We start from the raw sequence: 19,210 nt of genomic DNA, 5'->3' as shown, positions 1-19,210 counted from the left end.
CTTGCACACGTGCTACTGAGTTGGTGTACAGCAGCTTTATCCATTTTTACAAAAAAAGGATGGCATGCCCATTTGCCGCAATACTAAAAACATAAAGCCCCAGTGGAGCATATCATAAGCTTTTGCTGCGTCGAGCTGCACAGAAACAGCCGGGGTCTATGGATCCAAATGGTGCAGTACTGCAAAAATTGTACGGAGATTATGCACCGTAGATCGCTTGGCGCCTTGGGGCTTAGTTTGCGCTCTATAAATCCAATACCAAAAAACAAAAATACGATGCCAATGCTGATCTGTATAATTTAAACAAACAATGTACTGGCCAGAACAGAAGAATTCAGGAACTGGAATTGCTATTTAATAGCTTTTTATTTCAATATTTTTAGAAAAGATCAATTTCTATTTTTTCAGATAATCAAAACACCAATTCATAAGGAAAGAACACATACAATTAGAAAAAAATATTTGCCTTCAAACATTCACTATTACATCCATATCACAGGCATTCAACACACTTACACACCATTTATAGAAGCATACATTGTAATTTTAAAAAAATATATATATACAGTTTCTACTTTACACAAGAACAAAAGGCCACAATCTGCGAGCAAAAATTATTATACAAGTGGTCAGAGTGATTTTTTCAAAAGTACATTCTTCAAACAATTGTTTTTAAATTTTACAAGTTTCTTCGTAATGTACAAACGGAATGGGAAAAATTAATTAGATAACCAAGCCGTTTTCGCAGGTATGTTGTGGCCAAGGGCCTACGCGTTTCGAATCCAAATTGTTTCCTAAGGATTCTCTTCAGGGCCTCGAGTAGTATCAAATAGAGAAATTACGCCAATTTGGTGGAAGATGGTCGTGAATGGGACACAGGGAGGTCGTTTCTCTGTTAGCTGTAGTATTATTTGCAATATACGGGTTCAGGACTAGTATATCATGATCGCCAAGGTCGAGGTGCTGCTCTCTGGCCGCTGATTGCGGTGGGGCGGGAAGCAAGCTAGCCGATGTTGCTAATCCTTTTGGGTGTCGGCGTGTGGAATCAAACGCCGAGCTAATGCCTTCCTCTCGATTCCGTAGTCTACATAAGTTGCCGGCTCGGAGGCTCAGTTTAAACGTTCGGAGACGCAGCAGCGGTCACTTTAGACGGCAAGTCGGGGAGCAAATCCTCTCGCGTTTCTGACAGCACTACCTCCAGGGACATGCGCGTAGCATCTATAAATCCAATATTCATTAATTCATTCATCTGAGAGAACTAACTTAGGAATCAGAAGTTGTAGTCTAGATGCTATCATTTTGGCCAGTATTTTGGTATCTAAGTTTATAAGAGATAGCGGTCTGTACGATTCACCCCTGTTGGCTGCTTTTTCAGGTTTCAGAAGTGTGACTATAAAAAGCTTCCCTGAGGGACGGGGGAAGTACTCCAGTTTTGCAGGTTTCTGCAAAAACGTTTAGTAATTGCGAAGCAAGTTCTTCAATATATGCTTAATAGAACTCACTGGGCAGGCCGTCAAGCCCCGCCGTTTTGCAGGTAGGTAGGGATCTAATAGCTTCTTTTACATCATCCTCATCAAACGGTTGAACCAAATATTCATGTTGCCCATTTGACAGCCATCTAGTGCTATATCGTCTAGATAGGCATTAACATCATCCTCAGCTGCCTCCTGCCCAGACCCATATTATTTTTAATAAAAATCAATGAATATGTTACTAATCTCAGATGTGGAATGCTTGGTAATGTCGTCACCATCTAGTAATTCAGTAATGTGCTCCTATCCCCTAGGAGCTGACAGTTTATGCGCCAGCGTGCAACTAGGCCTCCTGCTCTCCCCATAGCCATAGTATCATGCCCTGGATCACCTGGATTTGTGTAGTATCTCCTGGTCCGCAGTCCGCAGTCTGATTATGCTCAAAGACCAGCTTTCTTATCTGGGCCACCGTGGCAGTTGTTGGATACCGTTCCTAATCTCGCTCTAACAAGCAAATTTTATCTGCTAGGTTTCTTATTCTGTTCCTGAGGTCTTTCAGCACACCAGCCTGCGCACCCATGCACACTCCCCTTATTGTAACTTTAAATGCCTCCCAGAGAGTACCTGCACTGTCCACCGACCCCTCATTTTCTGAGAAACAGTTATGTATTGCCACCCCAATTTCAGCCCGGAATACTGTATCAGCTAAGGAGGATGGCTGCAACCATCATTGGAACGGGAATCTAACGCAGGCCGAAATCATAAGTTCAATCAGCACTGGTGAGTGGTCCGACAGTGTTCTAGCCAGATTCTTTACCAAGACCGTCCAAGGGTCCGCCTCCCGGGACACCAAACAATAGTCAAGCCTTGACCACAAGCCATGCACTGTGGAGACAAATGTACCTTTCCTCACCTCTGGGTTTCGCGCCCTCTATATATCTATAAGGCCCTCTGCCTCTATCAACTCACTCAGAATCAAAGCCGCCTGCGTCCCTCTGTATTGGTGGAGAGATCTAATCTGGGATCCAAACAAACATTCAGGTCACCGCCCCATATAACCCCTTCCAGGGTCATGACGAGCTCAGCTCGTAATGCAGTACACTGCTCCTGTGCTCATGACAAGCTGAGCTCGTCATGAACAATGGGAATCATGGATCTGCAGCACATCAGAGGAATCGCCTTAGCACTGATGTGGATAAGAGACACAGCAACAAAATGGCAGTAAGGGATTTAGATGTTGCACAACCTACATATACACTAATGTACACAGTCTAAATCAGTAAAAGCTGCCCACCTCCCTAGTCCACTACCACGGGACTGAAATTAAATGAACACAAAACAGGCAAATGGAGAGGCAACAAGAGCAATTATTAAATTTGAAATATCAATTTTGATAAATAGAGACACATATACTTCGTAAATGTGAAAAATTTCCAAGTTTTAATCGGTTTCTCTTGACACGGTGATAACAGCCAAGAAAATCAAAGCATGATGATCAACGAAACAGCACGAAACAGCCAGTAAGATGATGAATGAAACAGCATGAAACAGCCAACGCGTTTCGCCCGATAGGCTTCCTCAGGGCAGAATAGATTCAGGTAGACTACGATCCCGTTGAGAAGAGAAGAACACAGCTGATTTGATAAGTCAACCGCAAAGCTAATTGAAGCACTTAAAGTGTGCAGCATTCATTGAAGAGAAGAACGAAAGACGACTCACAGCGGAGTAGGATGAGTAGGACGAGGCAGCGAGAAGCGATGGACTAGCAAGACGCCGTGGCACCAGACAGCGAGTGGTGAGGCCCAGGCCCAGCAGTGCGACGCGCGTGCCCACTACCCTGCCATGGAGCGCCCCAGCAGCAGCGTGACCCACCGGATGAGGAGACAGCTGGACGGCAGGCAGTCCTCAGCGATGCGTCCCGGTTCTCACAGGCTTGCGCTGGCAGTCCTGCAGCCCTGTAGCGGCACGGCGCAACTATCAGCCGTGCGCCGTCAGGAGGGCCAGACAGCCGTGCCCTGGACCAGGAACGGCAGCAAAGCTCGGTGTAGTAGGATGTAACAGTCCAGGTAGCAAGGTTGGCGATCACAGGGCGGGCCGGCACATGTCTCCAGGCTGGAGAGGCAAGATGGCGGGGTCACAGCGAGAGGCCCGCGACCTGGAGGAGCGGAGGGCGAAGGGGAAACGCGGGGGTGCACCGCCCACATCGCGGGGCCCAAATCAGCGTGGAGGAGTGAACAGGGCTAACAGGATGCCAGGAGGTGCTCAGCAACTGGAAGAAATAGCCCGGGCCCCGCCGTAAGGCCTGCGCGCCCCCAACCCCGCCGCAAGCCGCCCCATCTGCAGAACCCCCCCACCGGACCGGGAAGACAGCTGGGTTCAGGGAGCAGCAGCGGGGCGCCTCAGTCCCAACAAAGTCCCGCAGGCAGTCCCGCAGCACCCCAGCGTCCTGGTACAGCCTGCGGCCGCGCTCCGCCAAGGCAGGCCCGGCAGCCACGCGCGGTCCAGAGGAGCTCGTCAAAAAGCAGTGTGGCGGCGAAGTCAGGCGCCCGCTTAGGGGGTCTAACATCACCCAGTTGAGCAGGGGGTTAGAATCGCAGGAGCAGCAGAGTCCGCTACGAAGGATTACGCAGGATGCTGTCAGATAGTAATGCTTGGCCGGCGGAGCCCACTTAGAGTGTGGCCATCTTGCAGCCGGCAAAGCCATGCCCCCCTGGAGTACCTTTCTTAACTAAGATCATTACACCCCTAGAGTATGAGGAGAATGAAGAAGCCACTCGCACCCCGCCCATTGAGATCCGTGTTTTTAGTTAGATGCGTCTCCTAGAGGAATGCAACCTGAACACCTTGCCTGTCCAAAAAAGCTAGCACATTTAAAAAAAAAAAAATTTTTTAACCCACGTACATTCCATGTTATTATCCTTATCGTATCACCAATGCTGTGTCATTATATATTGTGATATAGGAATATTACCTGATCCACACTGCTGTAATTTAAACCATAAACAACCTATACTGCTGCTATTTTCCATGTCTGCCAGGTACCCCATGTGCCCCAACACCCCGCACCCACTTCAGCACCCCCGAATTGCCAAAGACAACCCAATCAGAAAACAGTAAATGATCCGCCCCCCGTAACCCGAATGAATAGATAGGGGACACCCATTTGGGGGCACAAGAGTGCATAGAACCTCCCGCTGATGGGGGGAGGTAGCCGACTGTGTCCATAGTCCGACACGACGACGCACCGTATCTCTTAATTTCATATGGTGGCATTGAATCTAATACCCGCACATTTGATATTCACTACTTCAGGGCCATAGTCTCATACTCATTCCCCACAGGGGGCAGGATACCTCCAGCGGAGGTTACCTTCGAATCAAATTTAAACAATAGTTCAGGACTCTCCTACCCATTAGAACAACAGTGAAGGTCATGTGGGGACCCCCATATAACACCGTCCGATCATAGTTACCATCCTACGGTTACTGTTCATCAGCATCTGGTTTGTCAGTTGTGTCTGGGCGACGCTTCTTTAGGAGCTTTGCATGTTCCATTGCAGCTTTTGGGTTTGTGAAAATCTTGGACGCACCCTCCAGACCAATCTGCAATCTCGCTGGGTACAACATGGCGTATGGAATCTTCTCTGCTTGTAGTAGTTTTTTAGTGAGAATAAACTCTCTGTGCAGCCTGGGCAGTAGTAGTGAAGTCAGGGAAAAACGCAAGCGCATTCCCCTTATGCGTGATCTGCCCTTTTTCTCGCGCCAGTCGAAGAATCGTGTCCCGATCTCGATAGTTCAGGGCCTCTCAATGATCGGTTGCGGTGGGGCACCCGACTGGGACGAACCACCAGGGATCGGTGGGCTCGCTCCACCACCAACATAGATGATAACTACTCAGCGCCAAATATGTCCTTGGTCAACCCCTCTACATAAATTTCCATCCTACCAACATTAGTTGACTCCGGCAGCCCTGTTATCTGTACGTTATTCCTCCTGGACCTCTTTTTCAAGTCTTCATTCTTGGCTTGTATTATCGCAAGCACTATCTCCATGTTGAAGGATTTATCCAATACCGTTTGCACATCATCTTCAATGGTAGACACTCTTTGCTCGACCTCGTCCAGCATTGTACCTTGTTTATCCAATTTTGCCGCCATATGATCCAGTTGCAAATTAAGGGCGTTGATTTTACCATCTATTGACTGCAGGCTTTGCTGCATTGCAAGGAGGGTGGATTCTAGGGTGGGAGCAGTATCCGATAAGGGCCTCCGCCTTTGAGTTCGAGGCCACCTTGCCTTATCAACTGCCAGTTTTGCGCATTTCAAAAGTGAGGGGCAGTTGTGTCTTATCCGGTTTGCCCATTATGCCAGGCCTAGCAAACTGGACAATATTATTGTCTTACCGCACAGCCCGATCACAGTAGCTTCTCGTCTATGGTTCTGCCACTCACCGTGGAGCGATGTCTAGGCAGGAGTACAGAGGGCCACTCGCCGTGTATCACTGCAGCAGTGGGCTATAGCTCCTGTCCATGTGTCCCTCGCATCACTCAATATGGTGGTTGGCCGCTATTGGGAGCAAGCAACCCATGCAGCTCTTCACTCCTGTACTTGGGATGGGTACTTCCAGGACTCCACCGCGTTACAACTCAGGGCAGGGCACGCCTACATCCATCCATCCAGTACAGCCCACTGATTACCAATAGGATCCCGATGACCACACAATCGGCTCACTGTACATTGCAATCCATGTTGTTGTTGCCAGCTTGGTACTGCACGGATCCACTGTGCACCTCCAGCTTTAACAATAATCGTTGCCTCAAGGCCAGCCTTGAAGCGTAACTCACTGCCTCGTCCCAGGGGTAACAACTAAGCTATCGTGCCCCTTCCAGCACCGCCCAACACCACAATGCTACAAAGGGGACAGCGTTGTCTCGCCCTCCTCACCTCCTTAGACGCCGCTGCTTCGCGTGTCTCCACAGTCCTACAGGCCGTCACAGCGTCGCTGCAGGAATGTGGCCCACACCGTCCGCAGCTCGACAGCAGTTGTGCTCCAGTCGCCAAGCCTCTGCCACATACGTCAGCCACAGCATCGGGAGGCACAGGATCTATCAAGGCAGCAGCCCGGGTCCCTCACACCAACCGGCAGCCACACGGGGTCTGCGTCCGGGCTCCGCCTTACTTCTGCACCTTGCTGGCTGTTTCTCCGCCTCCACTGTTGTCCCGGGGCACAATATTTATATTACCATGCACCGGAGCTCTTTACAGATGCGATGCTGCTACCGATGTAGCACGCCACCGTGTCTAAGTGCAGAATTTTGGTCGAATTATGTAGACGGCTGGTAGAGCTGCACTAATGCGCAGCCATCTTGCCGTGTGCCTTCTAGCGCCCACAAGGTTATACTCCTTAAACTCTAGATTCTAGGAAGGAAACACTTTGGCCAATAACTTAAGCAGTAACTTAAGCAGGCAGCAGAGGACAGCAGGCTCGGTGCCTCGGTGTCTTCTTCATGCAGGAAGCAATTCACTTAACAACTTACTCAACATGCTTTCTTTTAGGCAGTAGCCCTATTTATATCCATATTTTGAGATCACACCCCAGGCTGCCCCCTGGTTGGAGGCAGAATTCAGCTGATGATGTCAGTAAAAAGGTAGGTTCTGGGTTTGTGAGACCTACATGGCAGCCTATCCTCTTGATCGCATGGCTCATGAATCCCCAGAAGCATCAGAGCATTTCCCACCTTATTTATATCACCACTTTCAGGATGGCTTACTAACATATTAGTATAAGATGGAAACACCAAAGGGAATCATTCTTATGATATGTACTAGGGATTTTCCCATATCAAGACATGTCCGTGTTGCCTTTTTTGACACTCCCTTCTGCCTGAGCACCAGTGGTGTTTCCTGGGATTTGCTATCCCGAATGAATAATTGTAATTCAGTATGGTTCTTTGTCCTGAAGTCTTTTCCATGGTTCTTCACCAAAGGTTTAGCTTCCTTGGCAGGGAGCTGTACATAGACGGCATTTGCTTGAAGCCTTATCTGGGCGTGTAGTTCACGTGTACAATTTCTCAACATTTGCAACAACAAGCTCAGTATGCGGTGTGCTTCAAAATTACATGTGGGTACTGAATCATTTGAATTCTACCTTGTGCCACCACAATATTTGATGTTTATCAGTGCATCTTATGAGGATTTAGCCAGCTTTACTTCCGTCCTCCTCAGGCAAAGAAGTTCAAGACCCAACTCCTCTTTATCTCTGCATCTCCAGCAAGATCATGGCTTCAGTTCCAGGGAAATAAGCTGATTGGTTTGGACTCTGAGGAAGTAATAATAGGCATCTGGCAAACCACTGAGCTCCTGCTACCACCATTGGAAATCCTTCTATGCTTACTGCGACACTCAGGGCCTATCTATGTTTACCTGTTTGATTGGAATCTAACCTTGCCCACACTCCATGTTTGGGTGTTTGCCATTCAGGCTGGGATTGGTGGAATTCTATACCTTTTGTTTCCAACTAAGGTTACACCCGTTCTTCTCTCTAGGATTGGAGCGAGGTTCTCTCCTGGAATTTTCACTGCTCTTATTTATGGACCCACAGAGTCCCATTTGAACGTCTGGAAATGGTTTCTTTCACTTAAGTTAGCAGGGTGCCTTAACATTGCACCTTTTAGTAGTCTCAAGTGGCCAAAATCTTTGCTTGGAGCTCCATACCAGCAGTTAATATTGGGTTTGGAACAGTGGTAACGAAGTTACATTATCTAGTCTGCAGCTCTGTTTTGAACGTTGTTAGGACATGGTGCTTTTGTGTCACGTGAATGGGGCCCGGCTGTATATGACATGGCTATTAATTTTAGTTTGTGGTATTAAAAGGTTTTCAGTTATTTCCTCCCACAGGACAGGATTTCTTTCACCTCAATGTACAAAGTAAGATTTATGTGGTGAGAAAGAGACAAAAAAAAGTATGAGGGCCAAACCACTTGCATGTACTACCTGTTCATAACAGGTGATAAATATAAGCATTCTATTCCCAGAGGAATAAATATAGATTTGGACCCAGTAATTCCAGGTTTGCATGGTTATTCTCCATGCTAGGCATTTAAACTGTAATTGCACAGTGTAGGTATGGCGGTACTGTCCAGAATCATTATTTCGGGACCTGGTATATCTGCACTTAAATTCCAGGGAGCTCATAACCAGCCTTTTTGACTAAAAATTAGAGTATTGAAAGCGGGTTCATTAAGATACACTTCCGAGTTCAGTGTTCAAAATGTACAAAACTTACATTTTCAATGTTAAAATGAGTCTGAATTTAATAGCTTAAAGGGTGATAGGCTTCCAGTTAAGCATGAATGGATATGCTACATGAGCCCAGCTTGTCATTATTTCTCTTGATTTATATATAGGACAGTGTGCATTTTAAAGCATGATACAGGTAATAAATCATTACCTAGGACGACATTTGATTCAAATACTCAGCCTCTGAAGACAAAAAGAGAAAGAGCAGATTGATTAAGAAGGGATAGGCTAGTTAGAGTGCTGTTCTGGCAAGCTCTCTTAATGTGGTCAATCTCTGTTTCTCTTCTAGGGTCTCCAAGCACCAACAACTCCAATCAGTTCAGCAACGTAGGGGCTGCATCTCCTCAGCCTTCTTCTTTGCCCCATTCCATCAACACCCCACCTAGTTATAGTTCCCTTCCACCTACCTTCGCACCTATACGTCTAATCCAGCAACCCTCTGCTTCCCCCCTAAACACCTCTTCAGCAACTTCTCTTCCATCACAGCAAACGCCGGAGCGAGCAACTTCAATGACAGAGCCTCCACCCTCGTATTATTCACTACCAGACAGGAACTCAACTACTGCAGCCAATCCACCTGGATACTTATCTCAACCACCTACAGATGATACTCTCACAGAGTGTAAGGCTCCAATCCCCGAAACTCAGCCAGAAAGACGGCCATCAAGTACCAGCTCGACTCAGGCAAACGACAATGTAAGTTTCACCAACCAGTAACACCTATAACCAGAGTTATGACATGGGCAGAACTGAACCCTACAAGTTTAATAACCCGCCAGCACATTAATTATGATCAAGGTTCAGCACATGGGCCAGAGGAAGAGCATAGGAATTTCCTTATGAGAAATCTTTTAGGAAGCAAACCATGGGTGTAGAGTCAGTCTAGGCTGTGACTGTGATTATGTAAATTAATTGTGCAATCAAGTCTTTTTCCAGTTACTGTTGAGAAAGAAAGAACATCCAGTGCCTGTATTTTGGGTGTCTAGCGATGAGAGTGGAATGTATTTAGATTGTCCCCCCCCCTGTTATTTGGGTGCAACGTTTGATCCACTTCCACAAGTTGTCTCTAATTAAACCATGTAGAGATGGGTTCCCAGCTGTCATTACATAGATGATCATTAATATTTCATTATACATTATGGGAAGATCTAATCTCGGGTGCTCCATAATATAGTGCACATTATCAAATCAGTCACCACATTGTCGGCAAACGCAACCGTAATTCCACCGGTGGCACCAGCAGTGGAGACAGGTTGAGCCGTCAGTCTGGATCCCCGCCGAGCAGTGGCTTGATGACACAGGGTTCCACAGAATAAAGACCGGCGGATTGTTGATACATGATAGAGGTTTTTGACCTGCATGGCCTATGTTACTCCACCCCTATAGACATAATGTTGACCAGCTGTGGAACTTTCTTCTATCATACCTGGGTTTAACTTCTTGTTGTTACCTTTAGCGGGGAGGTCATTCTCATTCCTTATGATGGGGTCAACGCTTGGGGTGACATGTTCTCCAACAAATTACTGCCCTAGGGAGTGGGGGTTGGACCATGTTCCTCATAGTTTTAAGGGTGGGCGAAAGGCACTCTGCAAATTTGGGGTGGTGGGAGGTTCTGTGCCCGTCGTGCAGGGAGGCAGGGTGGGGCGGGTGAAGGACGTTGGGGGGATTGTTATGCAATTTGTTTTGACTGTTGTTTTATTGTGATGGAGGTGACACAACATATATTCTACACTCAAGTACACTCTAGGCCCACAGACTTGGCTCATTGGACTTTGCTACACACATTTGTGACATGGACAGGCAGGCTCTCACAACACATGTGCACACTATATCCAAACTCGACGTGAATAGAGCCCTCTGTATTCCGGTATGTTAACGGACTGGGTGACAAGCTAAAGAGGGGATTCGTACTTCAATACCTCAAGAGACAGGCCCTAGATATCGTCCTACTACAAAAGACTCACCTTATCAGTAATACGTGTAAAGCATTAGATCGTTGGGGCTACAGGCTCATGCGTGTTTTACATCTGGTTCCAGGGGGGCGGGCACTCATTTGTAAACAGTGTTCATTTATAATACACAACACTTAGACCAACGACTTAGGCAGATACACTGCCATATGGAGGCCTGGGAGGGGATGCTACTTAATGTCCTTTCAATTTATATTCCTCCAGCGCTGAAGACATCCACGCTGTCTGACCTGGGTAAATTTCTGTTGGACCTTCCAGCTGGCACATTGGTAGTGGGAGGCGACTTTAACCTTGCAGTTGATGGCAAAATAGACCGGCATCCCCTTCGACCAGACCCACAGGATACCTCCCTCCCTGAGGGACTTTCTCCTGACCGTCTGCCTTGTGGATCTCTGACGCCATTTTCACCCCTTGGCTCAGAATTTTACTTTCCACTCCGGTGCTCATGGCAGACAGTCTAGGATCGACCACCTATTCACGCATAGTGATGATCTCGCTTATTTCACTGACGCTAAGCTCCTAGCGCGAGGTATTTCAGACCACTCCCTGGTTCTTGCCCAGCAAGCTATACCATAGGGACACCGCCGCTTCACCCTATCTATAACCCCGTGGAGCTTGAAGATCCCCCTAGGTTAAAAGTGCTCTGATCAAGGGTGTAGAACATTACTTTGCTGAGAACACGCACTCAGTTCAGTCGCATTGCACGGTATGGGGCACCATTAGGGCAGTAATAAAGGTTCAGGCCCTCTCACTAATGGCAGGGCATAAGAAGGAACGGATGGCCTTATTAGAAGTCCTAGAGCAGGAAATCTGGGAATTGACAATGCACGATGACGCACAGCTCACCCACACTCTGAGTATTAAACGTCTGGATTACCGTCAGCTTGCGGCAAAGTCTGCCATGACGAAACGTAAAGCAACTCTCCACAGACAATATGAATTGGGCGATGCCACTGGTAAGATGTTGGCATGGTTAAAGAGGCGATAGACTGCTCAGAGATTGGTGCCCCTTATTGGGACAGACACTGGTGAATCCGTGACAGACCTGCAACACATTGCTGAGGCCTTTGCCTCCTCCTTCGTCTCTATATACTCCTCCACCACTCACACCATCCTGCAGGACTCACAGGACCTCCTAGCCACTATTCCAGTAGTTGTACTTACACCAGACACTCGTGATGCCCTAGAGCAGTGGTTCCCAAACTTTTGACTCCTGAGGACCCCCACTGAATCACTACTGGAAGCCGGGGACCCCCAAGCAATTTGTACAATTTAAATTTCTTTTTAAAAACGCCTTTTGAAGCAGAGGCAATTTCAAGAGGGAGACAACCTGAATTGGGTCTATTGGCATGGACATGTATGCATACAGCAGTGTATTATTTAGTGGTACAAGTCTCCTGCTCTCAGCCATAGCAGCACCTCTACATTCTCATTCCAGAGCCTAGGAGTGGTGACCCTTCCTTATAGCAACAGGTTGAATGATTGTGAATTATTAGCATTTTTACCTATTCACAATTTAAGAATGTCTAAAATATTATACAATTATGAAGCATTTTATAATAAAGACATGCCCCAAGGAGCAACGAATATTGTGAAAATTCTAAGAAGATAGTGCACAAAGCGATGAGTCCAGTGTACAGAGCAAATTCAAGGTCTATATTAGGAGTTCATCATGGAAGTGCAAGAGATGGCAGGAAGGTATCTGCACAGGAGGCATATTGTTTCAGCGAGATCATGGAACAATGCTATGCCAATTACCATAAACCCCTGTTAGACATAATCTTTAGTCACAGATAGCAGAACAACATTTTACCACCAAAGGGTGAGCAGTGCAGTTAAGGCATATTTCAGAGAGACCTCGCGTGGCACCTGATATGACCCTCTCCTGTTAGGATGTCCACTGCCCCATCCCTTGCCAACAACAAACTGCAAAGGCTACACAGAATAAGAGCTTGATATGTCTGAATATGAAAGCTTGACAGCACACATAATTCACCCAAGGGCTTGTGGAAAGTGAGCAATCAGACAGCAGCACGACAATCCTACTGCTGATCCTGGCTGCATCTATTTTTACCTGCCTGCCAAGTAACGGTAACCTATACTCGTGTGCCTTTCAATGCTTTATTGCTTTTATTGTATTGCCTGTATTTTCATTGTTGTGTCTGTGACTGCTGTTCTCTGTCTTCCCCCGCTGCCTGTACGTGGTCCGTGCCCCTTTTTCTTCCCCCTGTACCCCTCGCTGTCCCCGTGCTCTCTCTCCCCTGTCTTTCCTTCTGTACTCCTCGCTGCCCTGTGTCTCTGCCCGGTTTTCCCTTCTGTTCCCTTCGCTGCCCCCATGCCTCTCTGCCCGTTCTGCCTTCTGTTCTTAGCTGCCCCTATATTTCTGTATTCTGTATTTTGCCTCTGTGCCACAAATTTTTTGTGCCCGTCTGCCCTCTGTGCCACTCGTCTTTCGCTCGTTTTTGTGCCCCTTTTGCCTTCTGTTTTACTCGTTGTTCCCTCATTTTTTGTGCCTTTCTGCCCTCTGTTCCCCTCGTTTTTTGTGCCTTTCTGCCCTCTCTTCCACTCGTTTTCCCCTCGTTTTTTGTGCCTTTCTGCCCTCTGTTCCACTCGTTTTCCCTCGTTTTTTGTGCCTTTCTACTCTCTGTTTCACTCATTTCTTACCTCGTTTTTGTGCCCTTCTGCCCTCTGTTCCACTCGTTTTTTTTGCCTTTCTGCCCTCTGTTCCACTTGTTTTTTGTGCCTTTCTGCCCTCTGTTCCACTTGTTTTTCCCTCGTTTTTGTGCCCTTCTGCCCTCTGTTCCACCTGTTTTTTGTGCCTTTCTGCCCTCTGTTCCACTCGTTTTTCCCTCATTTTTTGTGCCCTTCTGCCCTCTGTTCCATTAGTTTTGTGCCTTTCTGTCCTCTGTTCCACTCGTTTTCCCCTTGTTTTTGTGCCCTTCTGCCCTCTGTTCCACTTGTTTTTTGTGCCTTTCTGCCCTCTGTTCCACTTGTTTTCCCTCGTTTTTTGTGCCCTTCTGCCGTCTGTGCCACTCGTTTTTCCTTGTTTTTATGCCCCTTTTGCCTTCTGTTCCACTCGTTTCCCCAGCCGCTGTGCCCCTGCGGCCCGCCCCCCTGACTGCCCACTGCCCATTCGCTGCCCCCGCCTCCCGATTGTATTGTGGTGGTCTCGCCACCCCTGCGCCAACATTCAAAGCTCTTGTGTGCTGTGAGGACGCATGGGGTTTTTATTTTTCACTACGACGACAGGCACTCGAGTCCTGGGGAATGTCTCACGGACCACTGGATGTCTGCGGACCACAGTTTGGGAAACGCTGGCCTAGAGGGATATCTCACTGAGGATGAACACGCGATGGCCATCGGTGGTATTAGGTCAGAAAAGGCCATGGGCCCCACAGGGCTTCCAATAGAGATTTTTAAGCTTGTGTCCTACAAGATAAAGCCAGCTCTGCATGCTATGTATTTGGAGAGTTACTATGCAGGGTCCCTACCTCCAGAATTGATGCTGGCCTCCATAGCTGTCATACAAAAGCCGGGCAAAGCGGTGACGAGATGTGACTCCTATCGGCCTATCTCGTTGTTGACAGCCGAGGTTAAAATCTTTGCCAAGGCGTTGGCCAGTTGCCTATTACCAATTATAAACCAGCTTGTCCACCCCGATCAGTTGGGCTTTATGCCCGGCTGCAATATGGCTCTTAACCTCCGACGACTCTACGGGGTGATGGGGAGAACTAACACTACCCTGGAAGATGCTGCATTGCTATCACTGGATGCAAAAATGGCATTTGATACTATTGAATGGCCCTATTTATTCACCCTCCTCGGTCGACTGGGGTTTGGCCCTCGCTTTATACAGTGGGTCAAACTATTGTATTCAGGCCCTACTGCGCAAGTGGTATTTAACCAGCACACCTTCTGCAACTTCTGTCTTGAGAGGGGTACCAGGCAGGGATGCCCCTGTCACCCCTTATATTTGCCCTAGTGTTGGAGCCACTAGCGACCTGGGTCAGTGGTGACACCATGATCAGGAGACTTAAATGGACAGACCAGTATGAGGATAGAATATCCCTCTATGCCGACCACATCCTGCTATACGTGGCGGCTCCCTTGGCCTCGATCCACAGAATTCTGCACATCTTTGCATTTTTTTTGCGCACACTCCGGCTACACCATTAATTGGACAAAGTCTGTTTTGTCCATTTTATGAGCCCTGTACCATGACTGCCAAAAGACAACCGAATAACGGTCGCCATGGAGGGTTTTCGCTATCTTGGTTTTTATATCACTCCACACCTGCCCACTTTTATGATGCCAAGTGATAAGTGGGACCTAATTGCCATTTCCTCAGTGGGTGACCTGTGAAAACCAAATGGTATGGTCTCCTTTGCTGATCTTCAAAAAGAATACCAGTTGGCTGAGTCAGAGACATTCCGTTATCTCCAAATACGTCATGCAATCACCACCGTTGTCGCTAGCGGGGAGACATTACTTGAAGCCCCCCCGCTGGAGGAAAGGCTTCTGACGGACCCCCTAACTCGTAAAGCGATCTCACTCACCTACCGCAAACTAATAAACAATAAGCCCGACCCACAGATACATCTTCGACAGCTGTGGGAAACAGACCTGGGATATTTAGAGGACGATGACTGGCAAGAAGCCATTTCCTCCCGTCAGGAGGTTGCCATCCCAATGCGCTTATGACTTATTCAGCTGAAAATTCTACACAGAACATATTTATCAGCTCACATACTGGTCAAGATGGGTAGTCGCTCGGATCCTCGTTGTCTCAGAGGATGCATAGCCGAGGGTACCTTCTTTCATATAATCTGGGAGTGCCCAAAGCTTCAACCTTATTGGGCGAAAATCGTCTCAACACTGGCGATGGTGCGTAAGATGGCTATCATTCACTCCTGTGACTGTCTTTACTAAACATATGGTAAGCCACAGATCTGACTCATACAGAGTGCACATAGGCATCCCTGGGATTTGTCGTGGCTAAATAGACCATAGCTCAGGGGTGGGGATCCGGAGATTTACCTAAATATTCAAAGTGGGCTAAGGATATGGACAATGCCATGATCGCAGAGAAGGACGTGGTTAATCACTTAGGTTGTCCCTCGAAATGGGATCATGAGTGGGCGACCTGGAACATATCCCGTGGGGATATATGTATCTCTCCTTCGACTGAATTGCGGGAAAATGTTTTGGATGGAGATTCTCTTATTGCCTCATGTCATATTACAATGTGCTCTCGTTTGTAAACTTGCTCATGTATCATTCGTTCTCCATGATATTGCTATGTGGCTTTGTGATCTATCACTACACCTTCACAACTGTTTAATAAAAGATTTAATAAAAAAAGAAATAATCAGTCACCGCATTGGAATGCCATTACCTCAACATGACCATTATATCAACCCGTAAGTTACCTCTACGTGCTGTGACGTAGACCTTGCAGACTTATTTTTCCATGTCCAGGTCAAACAGGTAGGGTGATAGAGCCATGTCAAAGTCATGCCAAGTTGGGCTAATGGTGATGCAGTTGCAATGGTTTTAACGAAGTATGTGGGCGCCCTTAATAGTGTACTGAAGTATATATATTGGTTGTGCCATAATTATACAGTACATCTCTAGGTTGTCGACGACCCTATTATAGATAAAATTGCTAACACTGCTTTCATTGTGTCGGAGAGTATGATCATGTGGACTTCTTGCCACAATTTTACAAAAATATGATATATGCATGAGTCTCTCAGCTCAGAGTCTTTTTAAAAAATATATTTTTTTTTATTGGTTAATTTTTAACTATACCCAATTTTGCATTGCAAACCAAATTCATTATGAGGCAATCAGTGCACATGAGCGAATCATATACAGTACATTCATTGGTTACTGTTGACATCATCCACATCCGATAGCTTACTTGTGTAATATAAGTCACCACTATGGAGTCTGTGTAAGTGTACAATCCCCCCTCCCCTTTTTGTTTCTATTCCATAATCAATAGTTGGGGTACATTCCCCCTATTTCTAGTCCATAGTATCTTAACCATGGGCCCCAGATCTTGGAGAATTTCTTTGGACATCCTCTCACCTTGTAGGTCACCATTTCTGCCCCCATGAACAGGTCCATCCCAATTCTCCATTCCGTCACTGTCGGGGAGTTCGGGCACCCCAGTATTTAGCTATATCTCTTTTAGCTACCACCAACCCAAGAATGCAAAGCATAAGAGTGTGTCTGGGTATGTCGACATCTGAGAGTATGCCTAGCAGGGCGTATTTGGCATCGTTTGGGAGCGACATCCCCACTATCTTGCTAAGCTCCTCTAATATTTTCCCCCAATACGATTGTATGTGCGGTCATTCCCATAGTGTATTTATATATGTTCCCAGTGCTACGCCGCAGGAAGAGCGGCAACCCCTGAATGCCCTTTCTATTTCGTGGAGGCGGGACCTATCGAAGTAGACCCTATGTAGGATTTTTTCCGTTGTATTAGTGGTAGTCTTCATGTATTTGCTACCTCTCTTGGATGCGTGAGGGTGGTCTCCCAGTCCACATCATTTAGTTCTCCTAGGCTGTTTTCTCATTGAGTTCTAAGATCTTTTAAGCTAGCAGGGATGTTATTTATTCGGGTCTTAAGGGTCCAGAAGACTGCTTTCTCCTGTATTTCCCCCATGAGGAGCGTTCCCTCCAGTGGGGCATACTCAAGTATAGTAGCTGTGTCCACCATCTCCGCCCTCCATGTTGTAATTGTAAGTATTTATACCTTTGGATGACGGCAAGCTGGTATTCCCTTTGCAAGGAGCTGAAAGTAATCAAGGACCCTTCCTTCAGGAGGTTCCCTATCTAGGGCAGACTTGTGCCTCCCCATATTGGGGTTTCCATTGTGAGTTTCTTGTCCCATCCCATCGGTCTCTCTGCCCCCTCCCAAGTTTCTATCATTCTCCGGGTTGCCTGTAGTGGCTTCCTAGTGGCCGCACCCCGTAGAGGTAATGGAGGTAAATGTGATTCGAATTGGCCTCTTTCTAATGCGTATGTTGCGTGGTCGCCGGGAAGGTGCCCCCATTCTTTGATTGCTACCAGATGTGCCGCACGATAGTAGGATCATATGTCTGGGAAAGCGATCCCGACGTTATATTGGTTACGTTGCAGTGTTTGGTGTGCCAGCCACGAGTGCCCCTGTCCCATAGTAATGTGTGTACCTCAGTGTGAATTGCCCTGAAGACTGCCTCCGGTATCCTGTAGTGTATGTTTTGGAAGACATATAATAGTTTTGGGAGTGTAATCATTTTGTACATTGCAGTTCTACCTAATAGTGTCAGGGGCATACCTTCTTCATCGTTCTAAGTCGATATGAAATTCTGCCATTACTCTCCGAATATTATGGGGCAGACTTAGAGAGGTATTAGTGGTTATTTAGAGGCCTAGGTATTTGAATTCCTCATTCTCAACGGAAAGTTGTTGTGGGAGTTATCTTGTGTCTATGGGTGCCCTGTTAGGTGTAGACTGGACTTGCCTCAATTAATGTTATATCTTGCCTGTCGTCCGTATTCATCAAATACATGTAGAAGTGTTGGGAGAGTCGTTATGGCATTGGTTATATATATAAGGATATCATCTGCGTATAATGAGATCCGATCATCTCGACTCGTCTCTCAATCTGCTGCAAACACTCTTATGTCTGGATGGGCCCTGACCAGGCACGTCAGCAGTTCCAGTATGAGTGCAAATATCAGTGGGGACAGTGGTCAACCCTGCCTAGTCCCCCTTTCAACTGGGAACTCAGCCAACACAGCTCCATTAACCCGCACCCTTGCCCTCGGTGAGGTGTATTGCAGGTCGATCCATGTCAGAAATACAGGGCCAAATCCAAACTTCTTCAGCGTCTGTTTCATGAAGGGCTAATGTATGGTATCAAATGCCTTCTCGGCATCAAGGGCTAGGAGTATTTGTGGGTTGGTTCTGTCTTTGACCCTGTAAAGCCAGTTAGATATTAGGTGAAGATTAAACCTTGTCGATCACTTGGGCATGAAGCCTGACTGGTTTGCATGGATAAGGGAAGTGATGACTGGTATTCGTCTCATCGCTAGAATTGTGGCAAATACTTTAGTTTCTATATTTAACAGTGAGATCGGTTGGTATGATCCACTCTCTGCCGTGGGCTTCCCGACTTTGTGAATGACTACCACTGTGGCCGTGTGGAGATCAGGGGGGAGTGCGCCCTCCGTTTGAGCATCCTGGAACATCCTCAGTAGGTATGGACTTAGCAGGCCAGAGTTCGCTTTGAAGAAGTCCACTGGTATTCGGTTGGGTCCCGGGGCCTTCCCTACTGCCTGTGTAGCTATTGCCATCATGACTTCATCTAGTGTTAACTCTGTTTTGAGTGCATCTCTATCCTCTGGTGACAGGGTGGGGAGGTCAACGGCGCGGAGGTAGCTTTGAATCTGTGAGTCGTTTGCCAGATCCCTGGT

At 47.1% G+C, this 19,210-nt stretch overlaps 1 protein-coding gene across 4 annotated transcripts in view; it reads left to right on the top strand.

Annotated features, from left to right (window-relative positions):
- Positions 1-19,210, top strand: part of MAVS (mitochondrial antiviral signaling protein) — a 152,746-nt gene that overhangs the window by 79,733 nt on the left and 53,803 nt on the right. For all 4 annotated transcript variants that reach the window (XM_078678703.1, XM_078678702.1, XM_078678701.1 and 1 more), the window contains exon 4: positions 9,059-9,465. In XM_078678703.1, the coding sequence (XP_078534829.1) occupies positions 9,059-9,465 (407 nt within the window). The remainder of the gene's footprint in view (positions 1-9,058; positions 9,466-19,210) is intronic.

This window comes from Lissotriton helveticus, chromosome 2_2, assembly GCF_964261635.1.
Source record: "Lissotriton helveticus chromosome 2_2, aLisHel1.1, whole genome shotgun sequence".
Classification (NCBI taxonomy): Eukaryota; Metazoa; Chordata; class Amphibia; order Caudata; family Salamandridae; genus Lissotriton; species Lissotriton helveticus.
The sequence above is the reverse complement of the archived record's forward strand: the minus strand, read 5'-3'. Positions and strand labels throughout refer to the sequence as shown.